This window comes from Barbatula barbatula, assembly GCF_947034865.1.
Source record: "Barbatula barbatula genome assembly, chromosome: 16".
NCBI lineage: Eukaryota > Metazoa > Chordata > Actinopteri > Cypriniformes > Nemacheilidae > Barbatula > Barbatula barbatula.
The window spans coordinates 320,939-346,856 of record NC_136779.1 but is presented as its reverse complement, the minus strand read 5'-3'; the positions used below and the strand labels follow the sequence as shown (position 1 = coordinate 346,856).

At 42.8% G+C, this 25,918-nt stretch overlaps 4 protein-coding genes across 22 annotated transcripts in view; 2 read left to right on the top strand and 2 right to left on the bottom strand.

The window, feature by feature from the left end:
- Nucleotides 1–49, top strand: part of lhpp (phospholysine phosphohistidine inorganic pyrophosphate phosphatase) — a 7,566-nt gene extending 7,517 nt beyond the window's left edge. For both annotated transcript variants that reach the window (XR_013787772.1, XR_013787773.1), the window contains exon 8: nt 1–49. This exon is cut by the window's left edge. The gene's annotated coding sequence lies outside the window, so the exon portion shown is untranslated.
- fam53b (family with sequence similarity 53 member B) overlaps nt 1–14,175 on the bottom strand; it is a 14,496-nt gene extending 321 nt beyond the window's left edge. The window contains exons 1-9 of one of the 14 annotated variants that reach the window (XM_079476676.1): nt 13,768–13,863; nt 9,905–9,998; nt 8,762–8,819; nt 7,412–7,494; nt 7,126–7,311; nt 4,124–4,296; nt 3,557–3,611; nt 1,181–1,854; nt 184–846 (exon numbers count right to left, since the gene is read on the bottom strand). In XM_079476676.1, the coding sequence (XP_079332802.1) occupies nt 610–846; nt 1,181–1,854; nt 3,557–3,611; nt 4,124–4,210 (1,053 nt within the window). In that variant the 5' untranslated portion in view covers nt 4,211–4,296; nt 7,126–7,311; nt 7,412–7,494; ... (1 more) ...; nt 9,905–9,998; nt 13,768–13,863 and the 3' untranslated portion in view covers nt 184–609. Of the gene's footprint in view, nt 847–1,180; nt 1,855–3,556; nt 3,612–4,123; nt 4,297–7,125; nt 7,495–8,761; nt 8,820–9,904; nt 9,999–11,046; nt 11,233–13,767 lie in introns of those variants that run through there. The other 13 variants (XM_079476667.1, XM_079476678.1, XM_079476668.1 and 10 more) reach the window with 13 other exon arrangements.
- A 334-nt stretch (nt 14,176–14,509) lies between these two features.
- Nucleotides 14,510–20,511, bottom strand: hpdl (4-hydroxyphenylpyruvate dioxygenase-like). Of its 4 annotated transcripts, none has more exons than XR_013787803.1 (6): nt 19,600–20,261; nt 18,015–18,178; nt 17,379–17,530; nt 16,304–16,455; nt 16,111–16,220; nt 14,571–16,019 (listed from the first exon to the last, which is right to left on the bottom strand). XR_013787803.1 is itself a non-coding variant. In XM_079477221.1 (5 exons), the coding sequence occupies exons 1-5, from the start codon at nt 20,259–20,261 to the stop codon at nt 15,821–15,823; spliced, it is 1,287 nt and encodes a 428-aa protein (XP_079333347.1). In that variant the 5' UTR covers nt 20,262–20,511; the 3' UTR covers nt 14,510–15,820. The 4 variants fall into 4 exon arrangements, 2 of the variants coding, with proteins under 2 accessions (XP_079333347.1, XP_079333348.1); XR_013787804.1 differs by having other exon boundaries at nt 15,660–16,006; XM_079477221.1 differs by lacking the exon at nt 17,379–17,530 and having other exon boundaries at nt 14,510–16,019; nt 19,600–20,511.
- Nucleotides 20,455–24,542, top strand: zranb1a (zinc finger, RAN-binding domain containing 1a). Of its 2 annotated transcripts, none has more exons than XM_079477219.1 (10): nt 20,455–20,704; nt 20,796–21,621; nt 21,688–21,875; nt 21,955–22,108; nt 22,287–22,358; nt 22,459–22,645; nt 22,759–22,879; nt 23,067–23,196; nt 23,274–23,503; nt 23,636–24,542. In XM_079477219.1, exons 2-10 carry the CDS (start codon nt 20,889–20,891, stop codon nt 23,843–23,845), a joined length of 2,025 nt encoding a protein of 674 aa, XP_079333345.1. In that variant the 5' UTR covers nt 20,455–20,704; nt 20,796–20,888; the 3' UTR covers nt 23,846–24,542. The 2 variants fall into 2 exon arrangements, with proteins under 2 accessions (XP_079333345.1, XP_079333346.1); XM_079477220.1 differs by having other exon boundaries at nt 20,896–21,621; nt 23,636–24,524.
- The last annotated feature ends 1,376 nt before the right edge of the window (nt 24,543–25,918 follow it).

The following is a 25,918-nucleotide window of genomic DNA, read 5'->3' as shown; positions in this document are numbered from 1 at the left end:
CTTTTAACATCAGTGAGACAATCATCATAGGCAATAAAGAGAAAGATACAAAACATGCTGACATATCAAGAGTGATGCTTAATGTCGCAATGAAAAAATCTTTCCTGTAGATAAAACATAAGCAAGTTTTCATGAGATTACAAAGATTTGATTGATTATCAATAAATTAAATGAGGCAGTTTTTGTACAAACACATTAAAAGGTTTATTCATATAGAAACAAGTAGATTTACTTCTGTAGTTACCAAAATGTAAAAGACAAAAATATTTCTAAATAGCTTTTTTCCACCAGTGAGGAACTGAAATACCTGATATTACTATTGTTACACATCTGAAGCCCTTTAACATGTGTGTGTGTGTGTTCACCTGCAGCCGGCAGCGTTTGTCATCATGTATGACTCCGCTCTTATCATTACTAATCTAAACGTGTGTATGTGTGTGTGTGTGTTCTCATCTGCAACACAAAGCTCTCCAGCACAGATCATGTTCTCATGCACACACCCTCCATGTTCGTCACCCTGAGTCGATTACACGTGTTCACTTACTGAAGCGTCCATCCCATAATATTCCAACGGCAGGGAATGCTGGGAGTATTAGAGCTAGGCTCAGCTCAGTTTCTCTCGATCTGTTCAATGTCCAGTTCTCCGCCCAACTGGAACGCGTCCCGCCCCTTCACACTGCACAGCCCCGCCCACAGACACTCACGCTCCTTGCCACCGGTGAGCCCTCCTGTCCAGCCGCTGTCTGATTGGTGGATGATGGCGTTCTGAGAAGGTTCTGAGGTGTTTGCCGGGCAGTCGTCCGCAGTGAAGCCCGGACAGCTGAGGCTGTGAAAATCCTGCAGCTTCTGTGAAACAGATGACAAACACACGTTATCAAGCGTCAGAAGGACTGCAGATCGTCACACAGGATAAACCTCAGCTGTTATCACAACAGTAACACATAAACCAGCCGGAGGGCGGCAGAAGAGATTAAGTCCAGGTCTGTTACTACGGCAGCCGTATATTTGGAGATGGCAATACTGATCTCAAACCCCTCATTGACTCATTGATAAATGCTATTTCTCTCATTTGAGCAAGTGATTCAGAACTCATGTTATTTCCAGGCAATGTTGACTTGCAAGAGTTTGTCCGTCATTACTGAAGAACAACTAAATGAAATGGAGATCATCATGTGATTACCTGTGTCATCTTGAGCAGGTCCAGGGAAGGTCTCTGTTTGTGGCTGTCAGCCGGTCTCCTGCGCTTCACGCCGGTCTTCTTGTCGTTGTGGACGCAGGGTTGCGAGCGGCTCCGGGACAGTCCGCCCCGCCGCTCCATCTCAGGGGTGCTGTCTGGAGAGCTGGCCTCTGACGGGCCACTGGCTTCCACCGGGCAGATCTGCTCGTGCGAGAGGTAGTGAGCCTGCTGAGGGGTGTCGGAGGACGCGCTGAAGGAGAAGGTGCCGCCGAAGGGCTCCAGCAGGTTTGTGTGTGCAGGCAGACTGAAGCTGGAGCTGCGCTGCATCACAGGAAACCCCACCATGCTGAAAGCTGAGGACGCTCTGCGCTGGACGCTTCCCCCGCTGTGACATCGACGCTTCTCGACACTCGTCCAAACTCGCGAGCCCTGAGGCCGCCATGCCGACCGGCAGGCGGACAGTTCGTCGGAGCAGGACAGCGAGCGGCACTGGCGTTTGCTGGGCGGAGCGGTGCCGACGAGAGACGGTGCTTCACTCAGACTCAGATCATGCAGCAAACTGCTGATGGTGCCCGTCTCACGAGAGGAGCGCACTTCCCCCGTGCAGTCCCACAGACTCTCCAGACTGGAGCCCACGGGCCGCTGCTGCATACCGACCTCGGCCCACCGACCTGTTTCTACAGCGACAAAACCAGACACGCCATATAAGACCAACAATCTACACATCACATTAACCTGTGAATGATGCTTATTGACATAATGCAGTCTTTTGGGCTCATGTGTCATTACAACTTAAGCTATTGTGTGCTACCCAGTAGCGGTTCAACTGACACTCACACACATCACAATACCATTTACTACTTCCCATCATCTAAAACACTGCGTGACGGGTGAAAACCACAGCAAGAAGGCTGCTATTAGATCAAATCTCAGCACATCAACATGTGTACACGTGTATGATGGTCATGTGTTGAGTGTCATTTGATTGCTGAAGCACAGTAACATTACAGAGAAAAAGTTCACAGGAAGAGACGTCCATGAACCCCACAGCTGCTCATGAGAAACAAAAGAAAGCAGGAAGACTGCCAGAGTCAACACACACATCAGCGCATGTGCACACACGTCACACACACACACACACACACACACACTACTGTACTCAACACAGCAGCGTTTCTACACATCACCTGATATTTATTCTATAAGAAAAAACAACAACAACTGAACTGACATTAATGGTAACTAGGGATGTAACTATCCACCGATTGCACAATTGAAAGTGAAACCTGCCGATTCCGATGTTATATCCACAAACTATAATTGACCGTTTATTTAAAACCATTAACTTTTCTTCAATGCACATTTTTTTCACATTACATTTTCTTATTTTCATTTCATAAATTATTGAACATTACAATTTTCCATAAATGCAGTTCTCCAGGCTTCATTAAATGACAGAATCTTCTCAGACAACTATTAAATTGAAGAACTCTGTGATTCCAAAGAATAATAAATAATAAAATATAACTAAACCCCTCTTAATTGACCTTTTTCATTTTATGTACTCATCTCAGATAAGTCGGAGAGAACACTTCACCTTTACTCTTGTCTGTTTCTGAAACTAACATTGCTTTATAATTTTTTTCTGAAATGTGAAATAAATCTTTATCTTGGCTCTGTAGTGTTAAAATAAGTGAGTTGTATTTTAGCTGCAACAAAAGTTTAAATCCTCTTTTCTTGATCCTCCAATCATAAGAGGTGCGAGTTATAGTATGAAATGGGTCAAATGATCATAAAATCATTGCATCAGATGAACCTCGACAAAGGTAACATCTATAATTTGTTTTAACATTCTCCATGTTACGCCCGGAAGACCTATCGTTTCATACAGTCATGTGACCACAAAAATATTGAGACGATTTTGCTTTTGTGATAACACGATATCAATCATATTGTTACATCCCTAATGATGACAGTTCAATAATGCATCTGTTATTAAGAAACTCCTCAATAAACAATCGTGATCTGATTACATGCCGTTATTTTTGTATTCTAAATGTGTGGAAGGCCATTTTGTTCAAAACAAATGATTTGGCTGTGGGCACAGGGCAAAACAAAAGCGCCCCGCGGCAGGCACAGAACACACGACTGTGGGCAGAGGTTATGAGCGATGTGGTGCCAGGCAGCACAAAACACTATTGATCTCCATTTCAACTCAAACACTGGCCTCTGTTCTCTGAGAGAAGTAATTCTGGACAACAGCAGCGATGCTGAAGTCAACAAATTCTTCAAATGACAAACACCTACAAACACCTGCAGCATCACGGCACAAGAGGACGATGCGAGCGGAGTTCATCCAGTAAATGTAGAAGCACTTACCCATGATTCCACAGGAGAAGAGGGCCGTCCCCTGGCTCATGGTTGTTAACTCCTGCTGATGAAACACACAGACACATGAGAAGAGCATCCGTACCCGAGACACGCAAAATAAATCCCCCAACAACAGCACATGAAGCCACCGGTGACAGGAAACCCACCCAACCCTCCATGTGCATTCTAACTAGTACACATCAAATAAACCACAGACAGAGTCGAGCTACAGTACGGCCGGCTCTTGATTGAAGTGTGAGAAATCTTTCTGAACGAGTCAAATGAAGCATTTGTGAGATCAGAAACTAATCAAACGCATGTAATGAAACATGATCAAACATGAGCTCATGTCCATGAGAAACCAACACTAACACATGCTGCCAAACGCTGTAAAGTACACAGTAATAATGTCTTTTTAAATGATATAATAAGCTATACACTCATTATCAGATTGTTTAGTTAATAGTCAACACCATCTACAAGGTTCTGTAGGAAACACTTTGTTCACTATATTAAGGACATACATTTTTTTTATTGATTTCTAAATGTGAAAATACAGAAGATGTGTCATCTCACCAGCTGCAGAGACTCTGCTGATGTTACATCATCGACGGGCTTCTTGTCCAGTGTTTTAGTGTGAATAATCACCATGGCAACACACATGTTTGCCACAGTCCATTCCAGTGCAGATGACCCGACCCAACTTCACTCACATCAGCAGCGGCCGGTCTTCAGATGACCTCTTCACCCTGAACAAAGACAAAACAAGAGAAGAGTTGAACTACTCTGTAACGGAACTCGTCACTAGGCTACGGTGTAGGGATGAGTCACCATTTTCCAATATTCGATTTGTTGAGTTCATTTTAAAACAAAGACAGCGTGTGTGATTGTCGTCTAAAAATAAAAACCAACAAAAATAATTCCCCGTATTAATGCAGTTCATGTAACCAGAGGGCACTGCTAATAACACGCTGTTATTATGAGTTATTATTATTATTAAATATAAGTTCTGTGTGGGGTCCTTTATGAAATGAATGGAAATGAAGTGCAGTGCAAACTCTGCCATGGGATGATTGATTGTCATTGGTTAACCACTAGGACGCACATTCATTTGAGGGCGAAGCATCAACAGGTCAACCAAGACAAATCCTACACGGGAAGAGCAAACAACAGAACTCTTCACTGAGAGGATCGCTAAAGTTATACTTCTGAAAATCATGGACCAAGCTTCCTTTACACTTATTTAAGATTCTTTAACTTTAAACTTTTCTGGTATAATGTTTATTTAATAAACAAATGATAGATGTTCTTCCAGAGCAACCCAGAGAAATGTTCTTAATAGCCACTATGGCAATTAATATGCTTTTGTTCCTATAATTCACACATTCATAAATACTTTATCTACATCAACAATGTTTTACTAACAGCAGTAGGTGAATGATCTCGACAGAAAGAACTGTACTGGATTATAACGGAGCGGCGTGCAGCTGTAGCGGATCAAGCTGTGAAATTATACATCATTTATCGGCTATAATAAATGAAATGAAAAATTTTAATGTTATCGGCCGATACCGATACGAGCTGAAATTTACCGTACATCCCCAGTTAAAAGACTTTATAATGTGATATGAGAGTAGAAGCCAAACAGATTTCAAGGGCCAAAACTAGACCAAACGCAAACACGACGTGATGACATCACAAATATGCTAATAATTGTGATAGCTTAGACACTAATGTATTAACAGTTTGCCATTATACAGATGGACAGCTTGAATGGTCTCTCTCGCTATGTGTGTGTAGCCTATTCATGCAAGCATGCGGTGGGGGTGTGCAATTTTCAGTGAATTTGCGAATAATGTAATTTCTACGTGGTCGCACCTTTACAATGCTCGCTGTATTGAGTTCTGACCCGGTGTGCACACACACACACACACAGACACATGCGCGCATATACACAGGTAAGCACAACGCCAGAGAGCGCGTGTGGGAAAATATGTTGTCAACCACCTGAAAAGCAGATAAAAAAAATTCCTTCCTGGGTTGTGAAAAAATGCAACATTCGCTGACAAATGCGTATTTGTTTTCACCCAGCTTATCCTTCGTTCTATCCGAACCGCAAGACATCATGAGCCTTTCTATGTATTCAATTGAACAGCGCATCGTCTAGAGCGCGCACTCGATTCAAACACCCACACGATTTCATTCATGAAAATCATTGATTCTCCTGAGTCTACTACACCGAGACTAAAGTCAAAATGCTCCAATCTGTGTTGGTGCTGCCACTGAAGAAGAGAAAGCATTATCATCATTAAACATTAAACATGAAATGGCGTTCCTAACGGTCTTTTCAAGAACACACTATTGTTATTTCTGTGTCAGATGATCTCGAAAGAACTGGGATTAATGCGTCGCACGCATGAGAGACGCGAGTTTACAAGCTCTCAGTCTGACAAATTCCTCTCAAACCAACATAAAAGTAAATACGGCAACAAAACAGCTCTTATGATTGTCTTTCAGGATTGTGTTACATTGTTCGGATTATGCTTCACATCTTAACTGGACGGGTTTGAAACTAAACTAACGATTTCAGTTTGTAGCGCAGACAAATCCGACTGCGCACTTATATCTGTCACTATGGTAAAAACACGTTTTGAGTGTGTGTGCTTATTTACGCAAATAGAGAAGCTGTATGTTGTTTTTCACAAAACTTCCCGGCATTCCATGTTTTCCGGTCATTTTAAACTGTTTATATGTAAATACAGTGTTGGTGTTATTCAGTTGTTTCATTCTTTAAAGACTTCTTCAAGCATCTGTAGATGTCTCAATCTTTCTAAAGACATTTGATTGCAGGTGTCACCTTATGAATTTGAAAAAAGACCTAAATAACTGAATTACAGTAAGAAGTAAGAAGAAAATAAAATGGATTTTAAAAGGTGGTATAGGCTACATATTTTAAGGCAAAGACCAGCCAAAGCAAACCAATGTCAAGTAACTTCTTGCAGCCGCTAAAACGATCCAGTCAGGGTTGGCGCATCAGCAAATGCAGAAATATTACTCATCACAACGCAAGGAAAGCGGAACACACAGGCCTATGCATGTTTTAGCTACATTCAATATTGGATTTGACAGTTTGATTACAGTTTGATTACAGTCTTTAAAATGGCTATTACATAGGCCCTACACAAAGTTTTTGGACCGTCTTCTGGACCATTCTTAGTTTTAGACTAGTGGACTGCACTGGTACCAAGCTTTCATTTAAACGACGTAGCGCACATACCTACTTTATTTGGACACTTTTACCAAGCTAGTGAAGCTGATGTTTTATTTACCTGCTTTGGTTTTAGATATTTGATTCCTATTTGCACTTTGTTTTATTTTGAATGTCAAGTTTAAGCTAGTGAACAGGTTATATTTTGCAATTCTTGCACTGATGCTGGTTTAATAAATAATTCACTAAACTTGTGAATAATTTGTTATTTTGTTTAACAGAGTTAGGGAATGATTGTTTAAGTTGAGCCTGATGCCTTGCACAGGGCATACCGTTGCATACAGTTTGTAAAATAATTCAGAAATTTTACCTTAATATCAGATCGGTCCTCGGCCATTAATGAATCTCAGGTATCGGAAGCAAAAGTGGTGGATCCGAGCATCCCCACTATATAAAGCCTATTGTTGATGGCATCACGCTGTCAATCACTCTCTCCTGAACTGTGTGAGCCTTCTCTTCTCACAGAAGCATATACTGTATCTGTCTATGACTCGCACTACAGAAAGAGAACAGAAAAATGCAGATAAAATAAATCTAATTAAATAATTGACGCTGTCACATGCTCATAAACGTATTTAAAATAACGTAATACAAACTCCCATTTTGTACTGGATGTAACAGGCAGCAGTGCGGTGCGTCACTATGAAAGCACATGTGGGCGCGAGCTGCGCACGGGATTCTCCGTTCATATATAAAAGGCAAGAAATCATGTCAAATCATTTGTGCAATGCATACGCGCGCATAACATCTAACAAATGTTTAAATAAAGTCTTTTAAACAAAATAAATGTTGTGGTCAACAAATACTTAAACTAATTAAATAAGCGAAAGTGAAAATAAACATCAACTCGGAAGCATCTATCTGTCACCCTTCACGAGTTAGAGCTCCTTTTTAGGTATATCGCAAGCAATATAATATGGCCCATCCCTACTTGAGGGCAGGTAAAACATTTCGTTTAGCCTGTGAACTTCTGCTTTAATACCCCATAAACTAAAATGTATAACTGTAGTGATGGTTATATCAGAAAGTGGCCCGCACAGATATATCAGTGACCCATGAGTGACCCGCGCAGCTGACTATCACACACAGCCTGCACTGGTGGCGGGTCACGTTCTACTCGTCTTTACACATGAAATAACAACTAGAAGAAATTCCAAATTTGCAGGTCGCACATGCACGAGTACTTTTAAGAAATGCTTGCGCCGTCTCGAAAACTGGTCGTAAAGTGAGACCATTTAGTCGCAGTCTGGAGCCCTGAACATACACATAACTGAATGTGAATATAACACTGCGATCACAAATGGCACTGTTGCGCTCCAGGCAACCCGAGTTCAAATCCCACCCCCTCTCTCTTGTCCACTTCACTTCCTGTCCAAAAACCATAGCTGTCCAAATAAAGGCAAAAATGCCCCAAAATAAATCTTTAAAAAAAAGAACACTGCGCTCAGACCTAACATCATACAAAACCAAGTGTAGGGCGTCGTGGATGATTGACAGGGTGTTGCTGAACACTGACCCAGATCAAAAGAGACAACACCCAAGTGTCTCTATGCTCTCCAGATATGACTTATTCCACATCACATTTTCACCCGTCATGACTCACGAGTCTGATCACTTATGAAAAGCAGCAGCTCTGCGGAATTTCAGGTTCAAGATCGGTTTATGTAAATGAGCAATAGTAGCCAAGTGAGGCTTGTCCTTTACTAACAATCATAGTAATGATAAACAATGTCCTTGTGATGTGAGAAATTCAAAGAAAGACATCATGACAAACACAGCACAAGCTAAACATCCACTTATACTGACAGCAGGATTAATTGCAGTCAAATAAAAATCTACATGTTCAAAGACAAATAAACCTCATTTCTCAGAACAGCCTCAGCACATCCTGATGCTACGGAGCTGAAATACATCTGTCAGGAAGGTTATTGTGATGTTTCAGTTACCTGATCCACTGGAGAAACGGAGCACATGTTGTGTGTGGATGCGGCTCATATCTCCAGGCTAAAGGGACAGATACACACTATCTGATGGGTGACACTCAATGATGCACGAGCCATTTCACACCAATCAGCACACAGCACCTTTCCTCTGTGGTACAACTCCAGTTCAACCGCAATTCTGTCATTTACTCATCATCCGTCCTATTAAAGGCGGGGTGTCCCATTTCCGAATTACGATTGATTAGTCAAAGTCGTGCCGAGCACCAAAACTACCTTGAAGCCAATCGGCAGAAAGTTGCACAGTGCACAGGATGGACATTAGTCGAACCGAGCATGGTCGAAAGCCAAAGATGGGGGTGTGTTTGTTTTGAACATCAACAACTGCTAAGAGAAATCAGACACCCGCCTTTAAATGATTTATTGTATAGCAGAGAGCAGCATAACTGTTTGCTGAACAACATCTCATGTTTACCTGTGATATGTGGCCTAAACTTCCTGTTTGTCAAATTGTCAATAAAACCAGTCAGATCGTCCAGTGACATGCAGGCCCCGTTTCAAAGACGAGGCTTAGTTTAAGCCAGAACTATGCTTTAGTTAAATTAAGATATTTATGCTGCTTTTATAAAGATGCTGTATACTATCCAGTAAAGGAAACATAAACAAGCGTAAACGTAGTTGACTTTATAAACGACGACTGTGACTGTTTTAAACACGTTAAACTGTGTAGCATTACGCTACCAAATCAATTGACGAAGTCCAATAGCATTGGCGAGCTAACGTAGCTTTACATTACGCTAGTTCATTTAGATGAAATATAATGAATTAGTTACATCATCTGTGAACGTGATGGGTGATCTCTATACGCCTCTGGATGATGAAAACCACATGTCCCATAATTCCACTCTCCTACATAACGTCATTTAGCTTCGACTTTTGTTGTTGTTTCAAAAGTGCACCAAACTTATGTCCAAACTTACATATTGTGGCTTTAAGACATTTATTTTTTAAATGTCAGTTATTTTCCGTGAAGACAGTTGAAACATTCATTTCAGTCTGGGACTAGTCTTAAGCGTTTTCTATGAAACCGGCCACAATGATGAATAAAGAACAAGCACCCTTTCACACCTGAAGAGGAAAACTACAGACCTAAACTCTTCACGGACAGCAATGTGAATGAATCTGTCCCTCTTCTCTCCTGAATCAGTTTCAGCATGTGAATGGCTTGAGCAAAAGTGCCATACTGGACCCAGAAAAAAAGACAGAATAAAAATAAAAAGAAATTAAGCAGACTGAATTTGTGGTGTGGGAAAGATCCAGAAATGAAAGTTTATCATTATAAAAATATGGTGCATTATGGGCAGCTGAATGAGGAACTTTAGGGTAGAGTGGGGCGATATGGCCCCTTTGAGTACCGTGAACATACCCAACACTTGATGTTTAACATTTACCCCGTCCCCCCCAATGTTCCCAGAATTCATGTGGCCAATAGCTCATTTTGCCTATAAATCTTATCAAAACCCCTCCAGAAAAAGGAATAACCGCAGTCATCCATTCATCACCTTCCTGTCGCCCGGCGTCGCTCAACATTGGGAGCAAATCAATTAGTTATATGAGAACAACGACGATGCCTCCTGCAATTCAGGCCAAACCAAACTAGACCAGAACATCGCTTACTTTAAGATTCATGTAGAAATGAAATTCAACTGTAACCAAACAAGACTTTAAAACTGGAGCTTGCAGGCCATCAGACGCTGCTGGGCATGAAGAACGCTCGCAAACCAATAAGCTGTCAAACCAATTTGGTTGAACCTACACAATAGAAGAGCTGAGAAAAAAAGAGAGAGAGAATAAACGCAGCTGCCCGACCACTTAACATAAACACAAAGACGCCGCGAGACCACGAGACAATGTCTCTTTTCATCTGAAAAAACTCACTTTTACTCCACTACATACCTGTGCCCACTCATAAACATGTCGCTTCAATAAACAGCCATACAGAAGTTTATTTTCCTGTAAGATCATCTGGAAACAGGACGTTAAAAGAGCGCTGGTTAAATTGTTACCAGGCAATAACACACACACACACACACACAGCCTTCCTGTGCTCGAAAACCCTGCAAATTCTGACAGCGACACACACAACAATGCTTCAAACACACAGAACGACTTCTTCTGTTAACACAAACATTTTAATGAAGTTAAGCTCATTGTTCAAATACAGAATCCCTATAACTGACAAACAGCACCATAAGCGTTTCATAAAATCTCATATTCAAGAACTCATTCACCTCATGATCGTTTTTGGAGCTTGATTTCCTCACACGAGTCCTGAGTTCACAGATTAGTGACACTCACAATGAGAAATAAAAAGCAGAAATAAGTGTCTATAACTGAGAATCAACAATCTTTGAGGATCATGTGATCCCCGGTGGGAACTTCCACTCTGACGTGTGCGTTCACGGCCTCGATCTCTCTCTTTACTACACAAAACATCACTGACAATGAAAAAACAAAGACAATGTTGTGAGGTTTCTAAAATCGTTCAGAAGACTTCAAGCTGATCAAGTATGTGTGAATATGACTGAAAGAACAAATACTGTCAATGTGAGACCAGGAATTATGTCAAGGTTAAAGCACCCGGCCCGGTTGTGTGTCAAAGAAGCAAGTAATTGTGTAAAACCTGTTCTGTGTTCACTTCCCAATGTCTCGCAATGACAACATGACGTTTATTACCCTGATACACCCAACTATTGACTACAAACATTAACCCAAACAATTCACTGGAATAGAAAATGAATTTGCCCTGAGACACCACACAACACGGTGAAGATGACAAACACAAAGTGTCTGCTAACTAACACTGCTGTTGTCCACACTACACACACACACACACACACACACACTTCATCTGCCAGTTCAAAGAGGCGAGAAACAAACACAACATTCACAACAACAACAACCAGGAAGAGAAACAGCTTTCCCAGGAATAGATTATGTTGTCACGTTAACACAAACAAACACACACACACACAGACAGAAAGACACACAGAAAAAGACAGACACACACGCAGACAGAAAGACACACACACACACAAGCAGAAAGACAGACACACAAGCAGAAAGACAGACACACAAGCAGAAAGACAGACACACACGCAGAAAGACAGACACACACGCAGACAGAAAGACAGACACACACGCAGACAGAAAGACAGACACACACGCAGACAGAAAGACAGACACACACGCAGACAGAAAGACAGACACACACGCAGACAGACAGACACACACGCAGACAGAAAGACAGACACACACGCAGACAGAAAGACACACACGCAGAAAGACAGACACACACGCAGAAAGACAGACACACACGCAGAAAGACAGACACACACGCAGAAAGACAGACACACACGCAGACAGAAAGACACACACGCAAAGACACACACACACGCAAAGACACACACACACACACACGCAGAAAGACAGACACACACACACACACACAGAAAGACACACACACCCACACAGAAAGACACACACGCAGACAGAAAGACACACACACACACGCAGACAGAAAGACACACACACACAGAAAGACACACACACACACGCAGACAGAAAGACACACACACACAGAAAGACACACACACACACGCAGACAGAAAGACACACACACACACAGACAGAAAGACACACACACACACACAGACAGAAAGACACACACACCTACGCAGACAGAAAGACACACACATAAAGACAGACACACACGCAGACAGAAAGACACACACGCAAAGACACACACACAGAAAGACACACACACACACAGACAGAAAGACACACACACCTACGCAAACAGAAAGACACACACATAAAGACAGACACACACGCAGACAGACACACACACACACACACACACACAGAAAGACACACACGCACACACACGCAAAGACACACACGCAAAGACAGACACACACACACACACACACACACACAGAAAGACACACACACACACACACAGAAAGACACACACCCACCCACACACACACACACACACACACACAGAAAGACACACACACACACACAGAAAGACACACACACACACAGAAAGACACACACACACACACACACACAGAAAGACACACACACAGAAAGACACACACACACACACACAGAAAGACACACACACACACACACACACAGAAAGACACACACACACACATACACACACACACACAGAAAGACACACACACACACACACACAGAAAGACACACACACACACAGAAAGACACACACACACACAGAAAGACACACACACACACACACACACAGAAAGACAGACACACACACACACAGAAAGACACACACACACAGAAAGACACACACACACACACACACACAGAAAGACACACACACACACACACACACAGAAAGACACACACACACACACACAGAAAGACACACACAGACACACACACACACACTATGAAGCATCACATCATGTCGTGTGTGTTTCCTCTGTGTATGTGAACACGTCGCTCATTTGCATACGTCCAGACTACAGTGCGAGTGGTGTCGATATATAAACAGATAAACAGCATCACACGCGTGAAACTGCTCGTGTTCTTCCATTAAAGTCAATATTCATCATGACTACACGACACTTCACACAATAACACGAGACACTTGCGCAGCTCTGTTCGAAAACACACTCATCCAGCGCGGAGTGAGGAACACGACACGACACGACACGACACACCGCATCACTTTCGGCTCGTGTTTGAGTGTTTCAGTGTTGATCTTTTAACGGTTTATATTCGTGTTAAACTTAAACGACTTTCTTGAACTTTTATCGAAACCTTTTCGACCTGAAGAACTTTGAGTGTTTCAGCTCGCGCGTGGAACAAAAGCTGCTAACGGCCCTGACAGACGCGGGAAGCGCGAGCCGCTGAACATCTGCTCCACGACACTTGAAGACTCCTGCACGAGGTGTCGTGTAAATACTCACGCAGACAGCGAGCGGCGCGTCTCGTCGCGTCGCGGTGGCCGGATGGCTCAGATCATCTTCAGCCCGCTGCTTAGCTCACCACCGCCGCTCGAGCACGGAGAACACACGCGAGTGCGCGCACGGCCGGCGTCAGCAGCATTAGCGAAGAGGGGGACGCGGAATTACAGTGCGATACAAAACACACAGACAAACACACAACGGACACACTCACTGACTGAGACACAAACATATGTCGACACATGAACGCGTTGCTGATATCACTCGATGGTCCTTTACTGAGTGCTGCTGCTGTATATTTATTATTGACGACTAATGTTCCCCCTCTTGCTCGGAATGGAGTCGCCCGCGCAGCGCATCAAGAAAGAGCGAAGACGAGCCGCGCGCTTTAGTTTATAAACTCATCATTACAAGCGCGCACGTGTGTGGATTACTGTTTACATAAACCTCATGAATAAATAATGAAGTTAAGATTACGAGTGTAAACAATTCAATGTAGAATGTTAAACCTACACACCCGAGCATGAACACTTTCAATTAAATGTCAGGTAACATTACATCAGTAGTTATTATTAATAGTCCCTCTGATGATTTGGTCTGTTTTCGGTGCATTTAAAAGTGATAATGAAGTTGTTTAAATGAGTTTGTGGAAAATTCCACAGCTCGAGTGTTTCGCTGTGGAAAGTTTCGTGAGGATTAGAGCCTCTGCAGCGCCATCTACAGTCTAAACCTACTGCTACACACACACAATATATGAAGAGTTCGCTTCCAAAATGAGATTTAAAAATATCACAAATCTGGTTTTTATCGTTTATTCCATTTAATGCCAGTCTGCAGTTCGTTTGATTTCTTTTTATAACGGAATAAATTCATATAAACACTTGTCATTTATTTTCAAGACATTTTCAAACAAAATGTATGACAAATATAAGTTAGTAAGGTTTTAAATGATAAAACTAATATAGTATATAAATATTTTCAAACATTACACATCCATAATAGCCTACAAGCATTATATTCAACAACTTCATGGTTTCATGTGTGTCATACTATACATAAATAATTCAAATGTAGGAAATGTTGCTTAATATGTTAATCTAATTTGTGTTAACAAAAGATTTCCATTATAAACTGTGCAAAGCATCAAAGTGTTTCTCTCTTCCACAGTAGTGTGTGTCGATTAGAGGCGTTTTCTGTACAGGCTTTAGTTCGAGACTAATGGAAAACAACTTCCATTCACATATCCTAAAATACATCAGTGCCATTGTTTTGTCTCAAAATGCACACAAGGTTAGTTTTTTGTGTGCCATGTTCGTGAAAAAATACTTAAATGTCCCATTTGAATGAAATCCTGATTTAGGATAATCCCTGTGGGGAAACCACTGCATGGGCCCAGTTTCATAGCCGAGGCTCGACACAGTTGCGATGTGAAATGACAAACTGATTGTTCTTAATGGGTTTGTCACGTCTTGCCCAGAAATATCTTAAAGTACATCAGCCATCGTTTTATCTCAAGATGCACACCGGTGTTCTTTAAGGCATTTTCTAAAACAGCTATAGCATAGTCCTGTCTTAAGCGAAGGTGTGAAATGATTTTAAGGTCCAGTCAGTAATATCTAGTGGTGAGGTTGTGAATTGCAACCAACGGCTCACTCCACCTCGTCCCCTCCCTGTCCAAACACTACGAAGCTGACAGAACACAGTGGGCACTAACTGAATTAGCCACGACATTATTTACAGTAATTCTGCTTTGGTCAGGTGATTAAAAAGAAAGGAATCTTTCAGATTGTTGTCTGGAGGCTTTGATTTACCTGATAAAAACATGACATTGACATTACGGCAGATTTTTCACAGTGAACGTCACAGGAGTGAGAAATAATACAGTACATTACCCTGATAGAGATGTCAACTCGTGATGCATTTATTCAAATCAAGTCAGATGATATTAGAAATGTGCTTGAACGTCTGAATTCTTTCAGTCTTTAGAAGTCCCGTAGAAACGTTTCATCACAATGTAGTTTTCAAACTTACAGCTAAAAAAGCCAGTGTTGTACATCTAAGAGTGCTGTTCGTTCTGTGTGTTTTTATAGTCCGATTGGCCACTTTCCTGCTCTTCATTCATGTAAGCTTGAACGGATCTCCAAAGTGCTCGAATGTTCCCCTCACCGAAGCCTGTGGCACCCCTGCGCTCGATGAGCTCCAGGAAGAAGGTGTCCTCTTCAAAAATGGGTTTGGTGAACACCTGAAGCAGATACCTGTGATCACACATAAACATCAATATGCAAATTACACAAAACATGTTTTTTCTAGACAAACAGCCTGTGGCGCCTGCTGACCGGGTCATACCGTTGGCTGGACGAGTGGTGTGTGCGAAGGTCTGTGTCCAGGAGGATCCCATACTGACTCAACATGTGAGGATCCTGACCGGCCTCCATGATCTCCTGCCGTTTCCCCACCTGCACACACACACAAAACACTATCTTTAATATTTCATTCCACGTTAATGTTCAAAGACGTTCTTTCATAGTGACACGCTGACCTCAGTGTAGTAGGTGGGTGGGGGTGAGAAGAAGCGCACCCCGGCCCTGCTCAGAGTTCCAGCTGTGGATACGATGTCCTCTGTGTAAAGGCCAATGTGCTGGATGCCTGCACCTCGGTGCTCTTCCAGAAATGTTTCCACCTGGTTGCTGCCTGAAAGAAAAACAACCATATAATGACAGTTCAGGTTCTGAAAGCTGATTGGTAGACAGAATCGTGTTAAACATGCATGTGATCAGGGCTTGTGTTGTGGATATCGAAATATTGCACATGTGCAGATCGCAATGGTTTGCAATAAATGAGCTATTTAATTCTTCCAAAATGTATGTACGGTCAAAGTTTTAGGTGGATGCGGATAGTATAGTATCTATCTGGCACGCAAATGTTAGTTGGGATATTTGTGTGTCTGACACAAGTTAATCAATAATTTGTTTTATTTGTTTACAAAATGTCAGATTTGTTTAATGCAACAGAAAAAAAACATGGCGTTCAGTTTGACAAGTTGCACTGATACTTTCTTTTTCCAAACATAATGTGAAATATATGTTGCTTATATAATTTACTTTATATATTTTAAAACAATTTAAATTGATTTTAGAAAAATAAATATCGCATTGAATTATCGCATATCGCATTTCCCCTCAATATAGAGACGGATTTCATGTGAAGACCAGGGCTGCGTCCCAAATCGCCTACTTCCATGCTATATACCAACAAAGCTTGATCAACCCAAAACTAATCCTGTAACCCTGTGTTTGTTCAGCTGCATTCATGGTACAGGCCCCGGTACTCATCTCTGTTTATCATTGATAAACCTGCATCACTCTCTAACTCATCGGCAGTGTTTTCTTCAGAGGTCTGGTAGTGCCAGCAGCTATTGAAAACGTAAAAGAATTGTGCACCATAGGCTACTTATGGCCCCGTCTGTAAATTGTGGCCCCTGCATATAAAAAAGCGGTAACACTTTACATGAATGGTCCCTTTATAAACCATTTGTAAATGTGTTCAGTAATGATTAATAATTCATTAACAAATGCATTAAAAAAACACCATAAACAAAAAAAATTCACGACTACCTTTGTGCATTTAGTGTTCAAAAAGTTTGATGAATTTATCTTGGTACGCAAAAAAAAACTCCTTTGGATGAGCATCATGATCTGAAGGCATCCTGGAGAGCACCGCAAGACATTGGGAAACGGATCAGGAAAGCAACATGGTTTGAAAAGTGCTATAAGATATGAAATATACAATAATAAGAAAAACCTACATAACACTATACAGTCTCCAGTCTGGCAGCATATTTAGCAAATAAATAATGAATAAATACATCTATTAAGCATTTATAACAAGTGAGTCCAACATAGTTCACAATTTTGCAGGAATTTCATTATAAGCCCTTTTTAGTTACGCAGTTATAACTACTTCATAATGCATTTGTTAATGACTTAATGTAAAGTGAACCCTAATGTAAAGTGTCACCAAAATCCTATACTGTGTAGGGCATTTACATTTACGCATTTGGAAGATGCTTTTATCCAAAGCGACTTGCGTTGCATTGTACTATACATTTGATTCTAAGTATCCCTGGGATCCAACCCATGACCTTGGCATTGCTACTGTCTGCTCTAACCACTGCGCCTCAGGAAAGCATTCCTGTATAATGAGCATCTTCTCAGAACAGGACACTTCTGATCAAATGTGGGACAAATCACCTTGTTCTGGAAGAGACTCGGCCATCACAAACTTGCAGTCGGTCTCCCTTTCATCTCGATGAAGTTTCACTCCAGACTCTCTACATCTCCAATATTGCATAGCTGTGAGGCGCAGTCCGATGCCGTCGTGGTTCAGAACATATCCGTCCTCTACATCTTCATTTCTGCATTCACATAATAATACACATTCATTACGTACACTGAGAGCAGCACATCTCCAGGAATGGAGTAACAGCAACAGAACACTGGTTTTATTACAGTAAACATGTGTGTTTATAAGGGATGCACAGATATGTACATTTTGGTCGATAACCAATAATTCTTTAACATTGGAAGCCGATAACAGATATATTGGCCGAAATACAGTATCTAGATATTAATATAAAATTCCCTGAGACTTAAACAAAAGGCAAAAAGTGGACAACTGCTTTTAAATGAAAACATTCACCGCAGAAAACAGGGTAACCATTAAATCCCTTTCCCCCCCCTAAAAATCATGTACTTTACACTAGTTAAACATTCTTCCACCTTCAAACTTTTCTGGTATAATGTTTATTCAACAATCAAATGATAGATGTTCTTCCAGAGCAACCCAGACAAGTGTTCTTAACAGCCTCAAGACAGAAAGCATTCAGACAGCAGTCTGACTCAAACAATGTGCTTTTGTTCCTATAATTCACACAATCATAAAGATCTACACACTGTATTTACATCAACAATGTTTTGCTAATATCAGTAAGTGAATGATCCCGACAGAAATGCACTGGATTTTATTTATGATTTATCGGCTATAATCTTTGTATCGGCGATACTGATTACATTAAAGCCACAATATGTAAGTTTGGACATAAGTTTGGTGCACTTTTGAAACAACAACAAAAGTCGAAGCTAAATGACGTCATGTAGGAGAGTGGAATTATGGGACATGTGGTTTTCATCATCCAGAGGCGTGTGGAGATCGCCCATCACGTTCACAGATGATGTAACTAATTCATTATATTTCATCTAAATGAACTAGCGTGTAATGTAAAGCTACGTTAGCCCGCGGATGCTATTGGACTTCGTCGATTGATTTGGTAGCGTAATGCTACACAGTTTAACGTGTTTAAAACAGTCACAGTCGTCGTTTATAAAGTCAACTACGTTTACGCTTGTTTATGTTTCCTTTACTGGCCAAAGAGTAATAATGATCCATAATAACAGAACATAAGACGCTGGATAAGCACTTCTGCGTTTGCTTTCTACGGAGGGTCGTGCGGAGCAGCGGATATTAAGTCACTGATATGAGACAAACACAAGAGAGACAAGAGACGGGACTTTAGTTTAAATAAGAGTTTCTCTGGATTTACACATTCTTGGGAACATTTGTGATAATGAAAGTACACAACTGCCTGAAATATATCACACTGTGCACGTGATTTTTGGATATTTAACAACAAAATTCTTCCATACTGTGGCTTTAAACATGACTGTTTATGGGCCGATACCGATCATTTACCGTGCCTCCCCACACAAAGCATCACGGTATATTTCAGTGTTTTAAACTCAGGCTTTGTTTTGTCAGGTGAGTGGAAGAGGCTCATACCTGCTAATGAAGAATCTCTGGAAACCAAAGTTCTTCTCGTACCAGCGCGTGATGTCCGGCGAGCTTGTCCTCGTGCACGCGTATGTGATGTGATCGAAATGAGTGATCGGACACGAGTGATCGGAGTCGCTGTGCTCGGTCCCGACCGGACAGAAGCCCGGCAGAAACACGCCCTGGTACCGAGACGTGTCCACGAGTGTGTGACACACGTTACCCACTACAGACCTGACGATCGAGTACGTGACCACCCCACTATCGTCACACACTTCAGTGGGCGGCAGGAGAAACTCGCAGCCCCGATCACGCAGCGCCCTGGACGAGCTCTCCACATCCGACACCTCAAAACACACATTACACACGGTGTCCACTGGATAGTGCGCGTGGGCTCCGTACAGATACCGAAAGTGCTGATGATGATGTTTGCCTGTGACGGGACTCCACACACGTGACTCTTGTCCGTTCAACCTCTGTTGAGCTCCACGCGCCCTCTCGTTCACCACGAACACGGCCGATCCTCTGCGAACCGCGAGCTGCTTCGCTCGGTCTGTCAGCCTGGCCGCAAACACGCGGAACTGGAAGCGCGATACGAGTTCGTGGACGACTTTATCCACGTTCGAGACGTGCAGTGAAATGTGATGCAGCCGGTTTAAGTAAGCCGCCATGTTGGGGTTGCGTCACAAGGGGGCGTGTCCTTTGTCACAGGATTCACGTACATGGTAATACGCGCATTTATATCTATCGGTCAGTCTATCTTGAATCAAATATGGAAGTGAAAGAATGTTGCCGAAAAGATTCATAAAAGAAAAGAAAAATATTTAGCATGGGATAAAACCCAGAGAAGGGCGGGAGCTTTCCGAATCACGTTGCTTGAAGGTATCCAATCAGCTGCCGCGCTTTTGATCACATGCGCATGGCCGTGCTCGAGACGCTGGTAGTTTTTATTTGGTCATCGTCGCTGTTATATCCTGAAGTAAATCATCATTTGGCGATTATAAACTGTGTTCAGCAGCTCAAAAGAACACTTCTCACTTAAACAACGCGACCGATGTCGAGTAAAAGCGCTGAATAAATACTGAGGTGATCAAGGAACTGCGCTCTGACTAATGTGAGTAAACTCATCTGTCACTGACAGGATTCGTGTGTTTATTGATACTCGCACTGACAGTAATGTTGATAAATGTCTCTTTATGTTACAGATTGTTGTTTGTGTGACACTGATGTAATCGTGTGTTGTTGATATTGTGTGTGTGTGTGTGTGTGCGTGCGCGCGTGTGTGTGTGTTGATCATTATGACAGATGTATGTGTGAAGTGGTCATGTGAGTACTGCACGTATGAGAACTGGCCGTCGGCCATTAAATGCACCATGTGCCGGGCGCAGAGGCTTATGGGAAGCATCATAACAGAGGAGGTGTTCTCAGGTGACACCGGCCTGCACGCGGGACACCAGTGGGACACAATATCCTGTGACAGTCACCTGCTCATCTGTCCTGATTCCAGCGCCCGGCCCCGCGTCCACCCCGCAGAGTCCTCCACACGCAGCGGTGAATGGTCATGTGACGTGTGCACCTGTCAGAACGGGCCTAAAGCGATCCGCTGCACTCCGTGTCAGAGCCTCCGCCCGCACAGCCCCACCGTCGGCCCACAGACGCCAGGAACCGTCAGACGCCCTGCGACCGCATCCCACACGGACCCCTGTGAGGAGTACAACGACCGGAACCGAGCCAACACACGGGTACAGTGCTGGACCTGCTCGGCCTGCACGTACCAGAACTGGCCCAAATCCCCTTACTGCGTGGTGTGTGACCACCCCAGACCCAACGATGCCGTCCCGCCGTCAGAGCCCGACGAGCCACCGCCTGTGATCAGTGAACGGGTCAGCGGGCGTGAGGCGGAGCTGCAGATGACGCTGACCCCAGGAGCTCAGAGCGGAAGGGACGAGATCGAGATGGACTTAAAGAAAGTTAAACAGATGAAGAACCGCATGAGGAGGACAGACGGGCTCTTTCTCAACGCCTGCACGGGTGAGTGTCTCTCCGTGTGACAGACGCGTGTTATTTGCTGAGAATCTGACGCGTGTGTGTCTGCAGGTGTAGTTGAAGGAGATCTGGCCGCAGTAGAGGCTTACAAGTCATCGGGTGGAGACATCGCTCGACAGCTGAACTCTGATGAAGTGCGTCTGCTTGATCGACCGTCTGCGTTCGATGTCGGCTTCACACTCGTTCATCTGTCCATCCGTTTTCAGAGACAGGACATGCTGACGCTCCTGCTGACGGAGGTACGGCTGACTCCACGCGTGTGAATGTTGACATGTGTTTGCTCTGCAGTACAGATGATGTGTTTGCGTGTGGTCGCAGGTGTCACAGCAGGCGGTGAAATGCATCCCTGCGATGGTTTGTCCTGAACTGATGGAACAGATCCGCAGGGAGATCAGCTCCTCTCTGCGCCAACGCAAAGGAGATTTTAACTGTTACTTCCTGACAGAGCTTGTGACGTTCACACTGCCTGCGGGTGAGAGAACACATGCATCCGATGCATAAACGCAGACTGTGTCCGTCTTCACATGTTTGACCTCTTGTAACTAATATTGTCTAGTGAGATGATGACATCATACACACAAACATTTACAGTGTGTCCAGTGTGTGTGTGTGTGTGTGTTCATGTTGTCAGAGGTTGATCATTTTGACAGATATTGAAGATCTGCCTCCAGCTGTTCAGGAGAAACTGTTTGATGAGCTGCTGGACCGTGATGTTCAGAAAGGTCAGAGACCACACAACACATTCAAAGGCTGCTCTGCAAACTGTGTGAACATTCACGTCATAACTGAAGCGTGTGTGTGTGTGTGTGTGTGTGTGTGTAGAGCTGGAGGAGGAGTCTGCCGTCATAAACTGGTCGCTGGAGTTTGGGAATCGTCTGTACGCTCTGTGGAATCGCACCGCTGGAGACTGTCTGCTGGACTCTGTCCTACAGGCCACATGGGGCATTTATGATAAAGACTCAGTGCTCAGAAAAACACTACATGATAGCTTACACACCTGCTCACACTGGTGAGGACAAACACACACGCACGTCGTGTGAGGACACATACAAACACAAACTATAAGTACTTCTGATACTAACACTCTTTTCACCCTGTGTGTGTGTGTCTGTGTGTGTGTAGGTTCTACACGCGCTGGAAAGAATGGGAATCGTGGTATTCTCAGAGTTTTGGCCTCCACTTTTCTCTCCGAGATGAACAGTGGCAAGAGGACTGGACCTCCATACTGAATCTGGCCAGTCAGGTAACACACACACACACACACACACACAATAAACCAACTCGTTATTATCCTACACATTTTATTTTGAGATGATTTAAAATCATTGAGTTTATTAATGATGGGTGTTTATAGAGTGATTGCAGTTATTCTGGTCGTGTCCTCTTGAGTGTAACTGTAAACAGTGATGATTGTGTTTGTGCGTCTGCAGCCCGGGGCCAGTTTGGAACAGACTCATATTTTTGTTCTGTCTCACATACTGAGGCGGCCCATCATTGTTTATGGTGTGAAATACTACAAGAGTTTCCGTGGAGAGACTTTAGGCTACACTCGATTTCAAGGTGACAAAATCACTTCATTTCATGTGTGAATCGGGTGTGATTCTGTTTTATTGATACAGTTGTTTGTGTGTGTGCAGGTGTTTACCTGCCGTTGCTATGGGAACAGAGCTTTTGCTGGAAAAGTCCGATCGCTCTCGGTTACACGAGAGGTCACTTTTCCGCTCTGGTTGGCATGGAAACCGATGGCTATGATAATCGCGGCGCGGGCGCCAACCTCGACCCCGATGATGATGTCACTGTGACTTTTCTCCCACTGGTGGACAGCGAGAGGAAACTTCTACAGATCCATTTCCTGTCTGAACAAGAGGTCAATACACACAAAAGAAAACATGACACTCACAACCCGTTTGCTCCTGAGAGAATGTTCATGTGACAGTGATGAAGATCTGAGTTTCTTTATAAGCTGTTGTGTAACGTGTGTGTGTGTGAATGTTTTTAGATGGGCAGTGAGGATCAGCAGGAGCGTTTGCTCCGTCAGTGGTTGGATTGTTGCGTCACTGATGGTGGGATGTTGGCAGCTCTGCAGAAGAGCAGCAGAGGCAGACGTCACCCGCTCGTCACACACATGCTGGACAAATGGCTGGATGGATACAGACAGATGCGCTTGTGTCCTGTGCACTCTGACGACGACGACGATGATGAAGATTAATAATCTTGGGAATGAGTCCAAACATTTCAACAGAATCCCAGAATGCAGTGCAGCTCACCTTAAACCACAGCAGCTTCTTGCGAGGCATTAAAATACTTTAATTATTTGTTTAATGCACATGAGATGGACGGATCAGATGTTAAATATACAGTAAGCACTTACACAAAGCACATGTTTATTCTTTAGAGAGTTTGTGTTTGCTCAGATAAAACACAGATGAACACATGTTCTATATGAAGATGTGTGTTTCTTACATGTGACATTATCTTCAGTAGTCCTGTCAGCTGCTCGAGCGTGTGTGTGTGTTTGATGATGCAGGAGATGAATTACACTCTATAAAACTGAATGTTTATCTGTATGAGTTCTTGACAGGTGTCACCTGTGATCTGATGTGTGATGTCACAGAGCCAATCATATGACTTGTACAGAGAGCTTTAACATTAAACTAGAAACATGTCTGTTTATCTGTCGGTCTCGTTGCTTTTATAGAAGCAAGCTGATATATCTAAATGCAGTCGTCTTTGATCCCTCGCACAAGAGACTGAATGATATGATTTTTCTCCCATCACAATGGCATGTAATGAATGAAGAATATGTACTGTATGCATATGATGCAGTCAGAGAAAACGGGTGAATATGTCAAAGTACACGAAAATGAACTAAACCATGGCAGCATCACATCAACACCATCATCACTAAACTTAATAACAAAGTTTTTTTTAAACTTTATTAAACACATCTTCTCTGAAGGTGTTCAATGTCCTGACGACGTATGTAGCGTCATGTTGCATCAGCAGCCATTACAAACACACGTTAAAGCTAAAACAAATCTCCAGTGAGGTGTTGCTGCTGGTGTGTCATAGCCAATCTCACGAGGGCCAAAAACAGAACTACAGCACAGCACCTGTTTGATCTCTGGAGTGTAATCTGATTCAATTTCTATTTAATCATTTTGTTAAAGGGGACATAACACGCAGTTTGAGCCAATCTCATATCAATCTTGAGGGCCTGTATAGTAGTAGCACATACTTTGTATCTTCAAAGAGTTTTTAGTTTGATCACATTAATAAAAGACAGATACAGCTGGACGATTATTAGGTGGGACGGGACTACAGCACGAGCACACAATACATCATCACAGATGCAGAACTGTTGATTCACTATAGTTTGTGTTGTGTACCTTATGCACGTATACTCCGATTGCCAACAAAATACAGACATGTGACTCAGTTTGACCTACCGCGTGCGGTTCATGTCCGGAGTCTTTTAGCGCTGTGACCGCTCCATCTATCAGTTTCAAACCATCTCCAAAATCCAGCGTTATATCCACCGATTATATAACATCCATCACACAAATGCAGTGAACAAGCACACACGGCTCAACTTCATGAACGCAGTGCTCTCTCTCTCTCTCTCTCTCTCTCTGTCTCTCTCTCTCTCCAGCTGGATGACGTGTGAACATGCTCTTTCACATGCGGGTTAACGCATGGATGTGCTTTTCCGGGAGGATTGTCCAATAGGAGACTTAGAAAAGTTGTTACGAAACGAAATTTCATGTTAGAAAAAAACGTTCTGAAACCTGTAAGAGCGCTGGGGGAGTGTATGGAGCGCAGGAAAACTACACCACACGTACAACTCGTTTTGAGTCATGAGAAGACAACAGTGCAAATAAGTCAGAATGCATGAAACACTGCGGCATCACATCTTTAATGATGACTGCTTTTACACATGCTGACAGAATTAACTTTGTGCAATATCTTAATGTAACTCTTGGAATGATAAGGCTTTATCTGCAAAACATTCATTAAAGCAATGCATGTTCAAGCAACACAAACAATTTCCTTATCATTTTTCTTCAAACGTGAAATTAGTGCTATAGTCATCTGTTGAAATACATAAAAACGTTATGCCACTTTCATACTTTAAGACGCATAATTGTTTTTCTTGTTCAATCTATGCAGGTGTTTATTTATGTTAGGTATATGATGGGTAATTCTACACACTGTAGGCACCATTAAGTTTCCGTTGGTTTAGACAGACAGCAGGTCCTGTAATCTGACCTAGACTTTATTC